The 12798-nt window shown below is 44.4% G+C and overlaps 1 protein-coding gene across 1 annotated transcript in view; it reads right to left on the bottom strand.

The window, feature by feature from the left end:
• LOC135919005 (transcriptional regulator ATRX homolog) overlaps positions 1-12798 on the bottom strand; it is a 124830-nt gene that overhangs the window by 35136 nt on the left and 76896 nt on the right. Inside the window, exons 18-20 of the mRNA XM_065452748.1 lie at positions 6954-7078; positions 4227-4309; positions 2778-2937 (exon numbers count right to left, since the gene is read on the bottom strand). Of these exons, the coding sequence (XP_065308820.1) occupies positions 2778-2937; positions 4227-4309; positions 6954-7078 (368 nt within the window). The remainder of the gene's footprint in view (positions 1-2777; positions 2938-4226; positions 4310-6953; positions 7079-12798) is intronic.

The following is a 12798-nucleotide window of genomic DNA, read 5'->3' as shown; positions in this document are numbered from 1 at the left end:
CTCGAAGGGGATCGCGAATTAATTCGATATATCAAAAATTCGATATAAAAAATACAGGCCCAGAGACTTTACCTGTGGCGGACGATGACCTACCGAGCGGCGCATTCAAGAATGACAACTATTTCCGCACACACGACACAACGTAATGCTTTATTTGCGTGAAAAAAAATCGCTTATGTTGGTCTGCTTCTTCGCCTTGCAAATGAAATTAAAGACGCCAACCTCGATCTTATCGAGGCTCTTCAGGTGCGAAAGCCCGGTTCCTTCCATGTCGCCGCAACAACGGCGACTCAAGCTGAACGCTGCCGCCACTTCAGCGGCGGAGTACGAGCGTGTAGCCGCGCCCTTGTCCGGACAATCTTCGTCGCCACTCGAGCTGTCAGCCTGGGTCCCTCCGACTGCAGCTACAATATCCTCGTCGGCGAGGCTCGCAACAGCCTGAACATTGCTGTCAACGTTCACATAATCGTCAGCAGACACTTCGGCTGGAACGGCAGCCGGGAAAAGGGACGACAACTCGCGAAACGCGTCGTCCATGCACTCAGTGTCGCCGTCTTGGCAGGTTTCAGGAAGTTTGGCTGTCACGAGGCCTGCCTTCCGGAAGCAGTTAGCCACAGTATCCTGCTTCACGTCTCTCCAGGCGCCCGTCATCATTTGAATGGCCCCCAGCAGGTCAACCTTAAGCTCGGTGCCCATGCGGAGGTTCACCAAAAGCCTATCAATGAGTCGCCTCCTGTAGCCGACTTTAAACGACTTAATGATGCCCTGGTCGAGCGGCTGCAACTTTGCTGTCGTGTTCGCCGGCAGAAACTTGAGCGCGATGTTTTCGAGCTTGCAGGTGGTGTGATGGGCCGAGCAGTTATCGACGAGGAGGCAAGCGTGACGCCCCGATTTGCCCAGTTCGGCGTCCCACGCTTGCAGCCATTCTGTGAACAGCTGACGCGTCATCCACGCCTTCTTATTGAAGGCATAGCGAACGGGGAGCTGCTTACAGTTTTTGAAGCAGCGCGGTGCCCTTGCTTTGCCAATCACAAAGGGCTGGAGCTTTTGAGAGCCATCCATGTTAGCAGCGAGCAGAACGCTCACGCGGACTTTGCTCATCTTGCCCCTGTGACACGTGCTGCCCCGGACGTCGAGCGTCTTGCTGGGCAGCATCTGCCAAAACAACCCGGTCTCGTCGGCGTTGAAGATTTCCACGGATGAAAACTTCGCGCAAATTTCCGGCCATTCCTTCGAAATCCACTGCTGGATATCCTGGCTGATGACGGCTCCGTTTTCCCCAGAAATGGTTTTGCCAACTATCTTATGGCGGTTCTTAAACCTCTGCAGCCACCCTGTGTTGTCGGCGAAGTTGTCATCACCGAGTGCAGCCGCAAACCATTTGGCTTTAGCGATTAGCATTGGGCCATCCACCGGAATGTTCTTAGCCCGCACCTCTAAAAACCACGCATAGAGGGCCTTTTCAACTTTCTCGTGGGCAGGAGCGTGCACACGACAAGCTCCCGACGTTCGTAACTCCGCCGCTTTCGACTTTATGTCCGCCTTGTTTTTTAACAAGGTGCTTAGAGTGCTCCGAGGAATCCCGAAGTCGTCTGCCACCGTCGCACTTTTCTCGCCCGCCTCAACACGCTGAATGGCTTTCAGCTTTGTCGCAAAGTCCAGGTTCTTGCGCTTCTTGACGCTGCTTGTGCTTTCTGCGGCCATTGCTTCCGCGTCAGCTCACCACAATCCAGTCACACGTGTCGTGAGACGCACGCAAAACAATAATGAACACGAAACACAAGAACGCGCACAAAACACAAGAATTCACGTGCGCAGCCACCGCCAACAAAGCGCTCGCGATGGCCACCTCCGAGGGCGACAGCGACGTACGAAAGGCACGAGCTGTGGTTGGCTGAGCAAGACTCGTGAAAAAGCAACAAGAAAAAAAAAAGCAAAAGGAGGAAGCCACCGCCGCCTTCGTTCCTGGCTACCTTTTCCGAGCCGATCACTATGGTTACGCGGGGGAAGGATGAGAGACATTGGGAGAGAGAAAAATAAAAGCAGTTCCGCAAGCAGGGTGTTGCCGCAAGTCGGAGAGCGTGCGCAGCGGGAGTACCGTCTGAGCCTCCCTCCCTCTCGCTCTCACATTTTCCGAGCCTTTCGGGGGAGGCGCGGAGCACGCGGGCGCAGCGAGTGCCGAGATCGCGCGGCGTTCTATATATCCAATGGCGGGTAAAAATATCGTTCGATATAAACGTACGAATTTCTATACTTTTACACAGAATTTTCAAGGGGATAATTTACGAGTTCGATACAGACAATAATTCGATATATGTGGGTTCGATATATCCGTGTTCGACTGTATAACAAATACGCCCCCCCCCCCAATAAAAAAACAAAAATAGAAAAGTTGAGGTGTGTGTAATATGAGGGATAAAATTTATGTGAACGTTTTCGAAACAGCAGAAATTTAGAAATAAGATGGTAATGACTAAAAAATGTGTCAGGTAATTTAGCTTTGCAGTAAATTTTAAGTCGGCTATTTGCAAACAGTGACAGCTTTCCAGTTTTAAGCCCCCAAAAGGCAAAATGTGTCCAATTTGTAGCAAGCAGCTTGTCGTGCTGGTCCCTAAACTAGTGCATGCAGACTTCATTAACACTGAATGCCTTTCAGCAGCACGAGTTGAGGGTGCGTTTATTATACGAGAGCGTTCCATTGAGCGAATAACTGCAGCAGTTGGTTGAGGAAAGTACCACCTTCCTATGTAAAAAGTATAACAGGTGAAGTGGCTTACACTTTGTCGCCAATAGCATCGCATTCCTGGAGGATATTGTACAGCAGACTCATTTTCCCACTGATCTGCAGCTTCTCCATGTCCTCTTCAGAAATATACTGATCCCACCATTGCTTCTTTTCTGGTCTTGGTGGCGTGGGTGGCCGTTCATCTGGATTACCTGTACAAGACATGATGGTGGTCCAACTCCCCTGCCCCACCTCAATGCCTCAAGGGAAAGAATTTGTGCAAAGTGCACTGTGGCCAACTTCCAAAATGGTGAGCAGACCTGCCAGCCTTAGAATTTGAAAAACAGGACAGTGGAAGACAAAAACATTAAAATACAGTGAAAGATACTAAAGCTTGTTTGATTATTGAATATGTGGACTATTTATCAACAATTCATACAGTGTGTTTTGCACGGATCCTGTGAACAGCCACTCTACTCTTCATAGTCGCAGAAACGACCTGTGCTACAGACAACCAGAAATTTTTATTAAGTTTAAAATGAAGTATTCACATAACGGCTGTCAAAGATTCGGTTGACGTTAAACATTTGTCCTAATAGTCCACGCTTCTGCAACACGTCTAGGTTCGTATATAATGAATAGATCTAAAAAATTGGGCCATTAAAAAATCATCCAGCAACTGCATTAGACTTTTGTGAAATTGCTTTTGCCTTAAACTATATACGCAAATGAAAAACTGTCAAATATTTGCGGGAATACAACAATCGTACAAGGTGGCAGGTATGGGTGAGGCAGGAGGGATGGTGTAGTTTTAAGTTTAGGGGCAGAGTGCAGATCCTAAAAAATAAAAGATGCCATAAAACTGGTGCTGCACCTTTTGAAATGCATTCTTTGAATCACACAGTCTAGCACAATTGCAACAGCAATTGGATCACTACAAGCAGCTGGTTTCTTTTATTCCTAAATTAGGCTTTTTCAATACAACTTATGGCCTATAACACATATGAACATTTGCACAACTCAACTAATCAGGTAACTATCCATACTTTCAAAAATAGTCTAACTCAAGACAACTACTATGAACAATATGCCACAAGTCTAATTTGCCCCAGATGCACCATATTTTTTTTTTGATTTGGTTCACATTACTGTGAAATACCCACCCAGTGCATACATAAGTCACTCAGTCATTTGGACTGTTTAATGATCCTTGTTATGAATTATGAAGAGGTTGAATTAGCCTCACAAATGTTTTGTTGACTGCAAGCTATGTGGGTTGGTGACTGTTTTAAGCATGAGGCCAGCAGAGAAAACGAGAAAGCAAGGAGAAAAAAAAAAAAAAGCAGCACAGAAACAGCAACCCTACTGATGCGCGCGCGCGCACGTACACACACACACACACACACACACGCACACGCACACGCACAAATAGTGAGAGTTACGAACCACAACTCAGTAAACTATGCAAGTTTGAAACACGATGGCCATGCAGACAACAAACCTCGGCTCCTCGTCTGCCATGCTGATATAACTTCATCCCCGCTGCTTGCGTCATCTTTGGTGTCTTTGTTTTTCTCCATACCCCTGAAAGACAAACAATGCAGCTTAATGAAATCAATTTGTACATAAATATCCAGACACCACTATGATGCAGATGCAGACAAATTATTACCAGAGGCGCATTGAATACGATGTTAAAATTTAATAAAGGGACTATGATAATAATAAGTATTTAATTTTTCTTAGAATGACTAGCTCAATACCAGGAAAAACACGGGGAATGCAGGAGATGAAAATTCAAGATGATGAGCAAAATGTGAACAAGGTGAAAGCAGGAGCCAACGTTTCGACAAGTAGACTTGAAGAAGACAAGTTCACTTGTCTTCTTGTTTACACTTGTTTACACTAGCAGATAAGCAAGACACAGCCAGGCAGTGTAATAAGTGCTCAGCATGCTTCTGTTGAACACAGCTTCAAAATATATTGCCACTAGCACGATATCATTTCTAGCCACATCACTGTTTGTGGCACAGTTATCCCTGAGGTCAAAGTGAAATGAGTAACTACACCCAGAACCGCAACGGTTCTAGCCTGCTAAAGATCTTCGGCTCACCAGGGCAACAACAATTATGCAAACTGTGACCAAATGTAGCACTTGTGTGATTAGCATGTTACTTATTAACTGGTTTGCCAAGGGCACATCAGTTAATTAGGAACCCACATGTTTGCCAGCTATGATAGCAACAAGGCTTGCTATGTCACAATGCAATGCAAGTTTTGAGCCAGTCAGGATGAGTCACAGTAACGGCATTATGAATTATTTGTCATGCTGTAGCAAATCAAAATCAATCCCATGATTAATGGGTCCACAGCTTCTCATAAAAGCAACGAACACGATAAAAAAAAATTGGTCCAGTGCTGTCAAACAATGTAGCCATGTGATTGTGCAGTTAAAGAATGCTTTCAATTTTTCACAAGTCATACAATTAGTGACAAATCTCCACAGTGCTTCACTTTACACCTTAGAGTCCTTACAACGCAGTCCTAACTTGCATTCTATTTCTAGTGCATGCAATGTGTTTTTGCTAATGGAAACCACCAAACTCTCATTGCCAAAACATAACCTTTATTTCAGATACTCGTGGGAAGTGTCAGCGGCACACCTGCCAAGCTGTAAACATTAAAATCCACAAAAATCACATGGACATGACACCGCGAGGAAAAAGAAGGGAATAGCACGTATTTATTTTAATGCTTGGCCTGACCACGTTTTTTTTTTTTCAGGATACACGCATTTTATTAATGATAGCCTAGCTTTAGACGCAGGACACAAAAGAAACCTGTTTCTTTTTTTACATGTCAAAACGACGATATGATTATCATGGCCGCGATAGTGGACGGACTGCACATTAATTTTTACCACCTGGAGTTCTTCAATGTGCACCCAATATGGGTGTACATTGTACATGCACACTGTACATGGGTATTTTTGTATATTGCCGCCATCATGCGGCCACTGTGGCCGCGATTTGATCCCGCACCCTGCAGCATAGCAGCATAACACAAAAGTCACTACACCATCACGGTGGGTATGCAGCACACTAGCAGCAGCAAACTTGGATCACCAGAGACTGAAAAGCAACACATAGCTTTATTGCAATCGCAATCACAGTTAGCAATTCATTTTTGGGACATACCTAATAATTTGGTCGCCTTTGTGGCACTGTGCCTGCCGTGACTGCACTTTGTGGCCCGTGCAGTCACGGCCGCGATGCAGCAGCAGATGCCAGAGAAGAACACCCCCTCCCTCCCTCGCCTCACCCCCATGATTCGCGCTCGTCAAGAGAGTGCGCTTCCGGCCTGCCTTTATCACTCACACACGTAAGATCGAGCCGTGTTCACCGGCTCACCCTCGCACGCCTTTTCTCGCACATACAGCATACGGTGTGGGGCAATTTTATTGCCACTGAACTTAGTACGGAACCTCATGGCGACGGGAATGGCAGAAATGCACCTGGAGTGTGCATATAATTGCTATCGTAATAAAAGAAGGAGGCAATCCCGAGCGTGGCAGATGTGGCAGGATCAAGAAGACGGTGTCCAGGGTACAGTAGCAGCAGCCTGCCAAGCTCCTTGCCAAAGGTCACTGCTAGGTTGCCATATGGTCACATGCGCATCATCTAGCTCCTTCCCGCAGCTCGCAGTTGGCAAACATTGCAAGGGCGTCTAACCTAGGCAAAGCCAGCGTCTCTATCACCGTGCCCAAGCTCTGGCTGGTGAATGGCGAAAGTGTGCCTGGCTGTTGCTTCCTCCATATGCAAGCCAGATGCGTTACAGCACTGCTGACTGCAACTGCTTCATCAGGTCTGCACTAGCGTTCAACCTTGCTGCCAACATCTCCACACCGTCTGTACCATGACTCGGTGACAGTTTTTCATTATCCGTTATGGCAGGCAATATTTGAACACTGGTGTTAATGCCTAGTCTGTTTTCTATACCTTGTATTTAGCTGTCCTGTAAATATAATTTTTATGTTTGCTGTGCATCTGCACAAACAGCCTCATCTTCAATATTTGTTTTCAAGCGCTCTATTTTAAAGAGCATTGTAGATACGAACTGCTCCGCTTCGCTTCGTGATACTGACAAACTCTGAGCCAACATCTAGGAGGTACTCGCCCCTGTAATTTAAAGCCAAGTAACAAAACAATTCAGACAGTCACAAACGAACCTCTTCTGGGACCTGGTCTTGGGTCCATCATCGTCCAAACAGATGACAGCATCAGCATCATCATCTGTATCCGGGGTGCTCTTTTCAGACAATGACCCATCATCAATGAAGGAGGCCATATCGCTCTAGAAAAAGAACAAAGAACTTGCACACTAAAACACAACTCCTAAAAAGGGGCAGAAATGCAAATAAAACAGCACAAACAACAAAAATTAGGGGTATGTGAGAATAGCAAAAAGCAGCTTTTGAAAACTGAATCGAGAAAAACATATTGCAGCAGAATCCATCTCCCTATGACTGTTGATGCTGATGCAATGTAGCAAAAATTCACATGCTCCTCAGCTGCCATTGGCCAAGTCATGTGGAACCCCAAACTGCACAGTGCAGTCGCTGGCAATAGTCTGGCATTCAATAGTTGGCATTCAAGACTGAATGACTGACAAGTCAGCAAATTGCCTACTTGGCAATGAAGTTGCCCACTTCCTGTACAGAAATGAATGGTGGTTGACTACAGGCAGAAATCGCCAAACTAATTGTTACAACACAGCCATAAGTTGCCAGCCTGATGGCCCAGTGCTCATTTGTTTCTTCAGTGCAGTGCTGGCACATTTATTTTCGCATCTGCTACAAGTGAGTGGCATGGGCCTCTGCCGTCTTCGCCTGTTTTATTCCATTTCCTGGCCGTTAAAGACCTTCTTTGGATGAAGCATCGCGGACTGCACAGCACGTTGCTGCTTGTTACCGTGTAGACTTCCTCTTTGAGCTTGCGCTGCTGTTTGCAGAAGGAGTGTTTTTCTCTAGTGTCTGACAGAGTCGTTTGCTTGTTTTTGAACTTGCAACTTTATGCTCGATATCTGGGAAAGAAAGTTGCGAGTTCAGAAGCAAGCAAACCACCTCATTTCTGTGATCTCGTTAAGCTCAATGTAGAGACAGACAGCCCTGCCGCTACCTGCACGTCATGCGAGAGCAGGACCATTCCTAACGTGCAGGCGGTGGATCATATTGCACCAAGGCTAGGAGAGGCCTCCCTCTGGCCTTAGCTCCGTCATGCACATTCTTGCCTGGGGAAACGGTTAGAAACACAGACAGAGGAAAGTACATGAAGTATCTTAAGAGCAATAATTGCAATAAAAGACTAATATTAAATCAATCATAAACAATTAACACAAACGTTTGTGCTCACAAATTATGTGCTGCATCATCGCTTTACTTTCTCTCTCTCTACTGTTGAATCCGGTTAAACTGAACTCGCAAAGGAATACCTACCAGTTCAATACATGGCATAATAAGACAAACGTTCTAAAGAATTAAACAACATAAAAGCACATACCATTTGTAACAGCACTTTATTGATGAAATGGAGTACTGTATTTACCTAAATCACCCACGCACCTATTTTCCAAAAAGATAGGTCTGAAGGTTTCCTGCGTGTTACAATGAAATATGAAACCAAAACTGTGTTTGCAGCATTGGCAACAGGCTACCATTAGAGCCATTAGACACAGCGTCATCACCATCACAAAATGGTGACAAGAGTATAATTTTGTGAAGGTTGCCATTGGTTCATTTTGTGTCCGACTTTGAACTTGAGCAGTGTTTCTGTCCAATAAATTCTGGAGATACAGTAAAACCTCGTTAAACCATACTCACTTAAACAGTAGTTTCGTTTTAAAAGTAGTAAGGTCAAATCCTCGACTCAGCAGCCATTAAACATAATGTGTTTTGTATCCGCATAAACCGTACCAGCTTATTGCATACGTGTCGGTTAACACATAGTGTTTCCACTTCTCACTGCGCAAGCACGGCAGTGTGTCATCTGCATCGAGCGACCCGGCAGAACAACAAGCTTCAGAGATAGGAACAATGGCCTCCAAGCGCCCTGTGCATTTGCGCATGAAGCCACATCAACATCAACATCATTTCGGCACCGTGCCAGCAAGCGTTGTGGCATCGTGCAAATGTGGACTCGCACCATGCCGAAGCTCGAATAAAAAAGACGCCGGGTGCTTAGCATAGAAGGAAAATTAGACATAGTCCGTGCTATAGAATGTGACACGAAGAAGTCAGCGCTGACACCCGACAGGGATCTACTGTTGACTATGGTGTGTGGTATTTGGAACGCGAAGAAGTTGCTTGGCAGCGCTGCTGCGACCGTGAAGAGATGTTGGCTACGAGGTTCGACTTTTCGCCATCGTTGCCCCTGTTGTGGCCAAAGTGTCAACTAATGACAGTGATGAGGACGACACGGAAAGCGAAGCGACAGCAGGGGCGATTCAGGCCCGACAGTGGCAGAAGCTGTGTGTTACCTCAGCCTCATGAATGCAATCGTCGCGACGAGAAAAGCACCCCACAGAATGAAAAAGGCGCCCCGTGACTTCAGCAGCGCTAGCGCGCTCGTGCACGGAGAATACATAATGTGAATGAGGAATATGCCATGCGAGTGTTTGTCGAGAAGAGGGGGCTGGCTGAAAAGCTGGCACACAGCTTCAGTAAGTTTGAGGCCGCTGTTGTCGCTGCTAGGCCTCGGCAGCATCAAACGAAAATAACACTTTTGTCGTGCGAAGTGAATAAATACTGCATGTTTCTTTCCCCTTTCATCACACTCTCCGTGTTCCGTTTTTGACAGGTAAGTGGACGATCTCATGCTATTTTGGTTAAGCAGTACTACCGTTTAGTATGTACATCTTCCAAGCTCCTGCCAACTACGGTTTAACAAGGTTTCACTGTACTATCACTTTCCCAAGATTTCACATGACTCGGCACAGATGCGCTGACATAATCGGCTTCAGCGTTTCTGGTGCTATGCCAAGCTATCTATGCACAGTGCCAGGAATACTGTCAGATGCATACTTCGACAAGTCTCATGCAGTCTTGTGAAAATAATAGTGATATCTCTAAAAGTGGTCACTTGAGAATACCACTCCTGTGTGCTTGGTATCTGTGGCCAATAAAGCACAAATGGTGACAAAGACGATGCGTCGCTTTCATTATGAAAGGTCATTTCCTCTCCAGCACTGAAATGCATAGCAGCTGTAGCACTGGAAATAAATTTAGCTATTTTTGCTATAACAATGCAATGTGCAAAATGCTCCTAAATAAACAAGTTACTTTCACAATTTTTACACTTGAATTTACAAGAAATACAAAGGTGTTTCTTCATTGATCAGCCTACTGCAATGTTTTTATTGAAAAGGACATTGAGTTGGTTCTGTCAGGCAAGCATAAATTGCTGTAACATATATGATACACAATGCGGCTATGGGTTGTTTTGCGAAGGAGAAGAGAGATTTGTCCCCCACACACATGAACAAACATGGTAGCGTAATATAATGTTTGTACATGCTATAGTCTTTTTATAGCACCATTATTGCTGATTTATAGGTCAGAAAATTCAAATGCCTACAGTGTTTATGATGAAGCTTGGCTTGCAATGTTCCAAGAGCAAATAAGGAGAACACAAAATTTCTCTTGGAGAAAGAGGAACAAAGTTTACTTTTAGCTTAGGTCACACTCCTAAAAAGTATGTAAACCAAAAAGTGACACCATGCCAAGGTCTATGTACCATACCAAGGTCTATGTCTATGTATGTACAAGGCCTAGGTACTGAAGTTATCAATCAACCAATGTTGATTTCATCAAATTTTAGAGAAACTTGTTACAGTACATTTTTTATTTTTTTTTAAAGGAATGTTTCAAGCTTTTTCAATGGTGCCGCTAACTTTTTTCAAGTCTTCTGCAATTGAAATGCCTTTCATAATGTACTTAAAATATACCTTTAACTGCATTGTGTATATATGATACACAACAACTCTGGATCATAAAATCACAACCGAGCATTTCTTCAGGAAAGTGAAGTTTGTTTAGGCATATTTAGCCTAAACGAAGACTTGTCTAATTTTTTTACAAGAGGAAATTAAACTTTCCCACCTATTATTTCTTCTTTCTGCAGTATATAGCCACGTGCAGCTGAAGAGACTAATTTTTATATGTATATGATGATTGTCAACGTTCATCTGAAAACAACAAGCCTTCCCAGAGCTAAGTCATGCCTCCTAACACTGGCTTTATTCCTTAGAGCACATTGTTTACATGTGTGCACATTCTGCATCATTTCGTGAGACAAGGACTTGTTTCTGGTTCAAAGCCTATGATTTGAAGCCTAATCAGAGGACCCTATCAAAGGTGTTCTAGAAAGGTCACTTCTGCGGCAATCGGTATGCACTGACTTGTCATGGTAACGATTTCCAGCAGCAGTGCCCAATGCAAGGCACAGCATCCAAAACCAGCTCATTGTCTTCAAACTTCTTGCAGTTCGCAGCGTATATAGACAAGGAAATGCAGACTTTTACTGACAATGGCTATGCACTGCTCGACAGTGACAGCTCAGGTGCTGCTGTTGCAGAAAGCTCTGTGTGCAAATAGTGGTCGGAATGTTCAGCTGTTAGAAAATACTACAATGTGCTCTAGTGTTGCCTGCACTAGAGACATTGATATAGCCATGCTGGATGTTGCTCACATGTTACCTGATGGCAACCCTGCTTGCGCTAATGTCCTAAGTCATTCAGAATTTCGTTAGAATTCTATTAAGTGCAGATGTTACACGAGATTGACTAACATCGATATTACTTCACCTATAGGCTCACTGCACTAAATACAGTTAAATCTTGATATAATGAAGTCAGTAAAATTGTCAATTTGCTTCGTTATATCAAAATTTCGTTCTATTGAAATTCGACCTTTTACAAAACAAGTACAGTTGCCGATTGATTTTCCGAATTGATTTTCCGAAGTACAGGGGCCGCAGAATTTTCCGAATTATCAGGCAATAGAAAAAAGCAAACCTGAATGAGAAAACAACCCATTTTGATAAATTTGAGAATCAGCGACGAATGATATGGTTTCGTGCCATTTACATGGACAATATCTTCACATCGGCAGTATGAATTACGCAAAGCCAGCCACGTTTTTATGTCCACTCCCCCCCCCGCGCGGCTGATAGCGTCGCCCGCACTAGAACAACGCTATCAGGAAAAGCACTGGCAGCCTGGAGCAAATGCTTCTTCTACCTCTCGCTGTAACAGGTCACCGAAACTCAAGATTATGCAACCTTCAATACCAAACGTGCTGGAAGACGGCTTACGTGGTGCCACACTGTCTAGGCACGTCAACTCTTTGCATACACGGCAGATTACCTCAGCTGCGCTTGCAGCCATGTGCAGCCACAGCCTTGATGGGTGCCAACTTACCCAACGCCCTCTCGTGCGTGCTCGATCCCGTTACCACGAGCTCGCTTTTCTCCCCCTCTTTCACTTTGCTCGCACAGGAAGGCGGCACTCGTGAAGAGGTTATGAAAAGTTAAATACTTTCTTATACTGAGAATTTCATTATATTGAAGTTGTTACATTTAAGTTTAACTGTAATTAAATTATCGTAGATGTTATAGGAGGCCCTTCACAGCAGGCCACAAAAGAGGCGCAGAAAGCACCAAACGCCACAAGACACCAAACAAAGGACACAAAGCTGTACTGCAGTAACAAGTGCCTGCCATCAATGTTTCAATGTTGCCATCAATGTTTTTCTTGCATTGTACTTGTGTAATAAAGCCACCTTTCCACTTTAAAAGCAATTATCTCAAAACAATTTTTTATACATTAATTCTATTATCTCAACAAGCAAAAATCTAAGAACAAATATTTTTACCAGTATTAAGCATGCAGATTGGGAAATCAACTTTAACGAAATTACAGTCAAAGCCGTTTATAATGAACTCGACAGTTCCACAGAAAGTGGTCATTATATTAGTAGTTTGTTATATATGGACTCGCCATTAAACATGAAAAGAATT

The sequence above is a fragment of the Dermacentor albipictus genome, chromosome 3 (genome assembly GCF_038994185.2).
Source record: "Dermacentor albipictus isolate Rhodes 1998 colony chromosome 3, USDA_Dalb.pri_finalv2, whole genome shotgun sequence".
Lineage (NCBI taxonomy): Eukaryota > Metazoa > Arthropoda > Arachnida > Ixodida > Ixodidae > Dermacentor > Dermacentor albipictus.
Note: the sequence above shows the minus strand (reverse complement) of the source record. Positions and strands in the feature narration are given on the sequence as shown.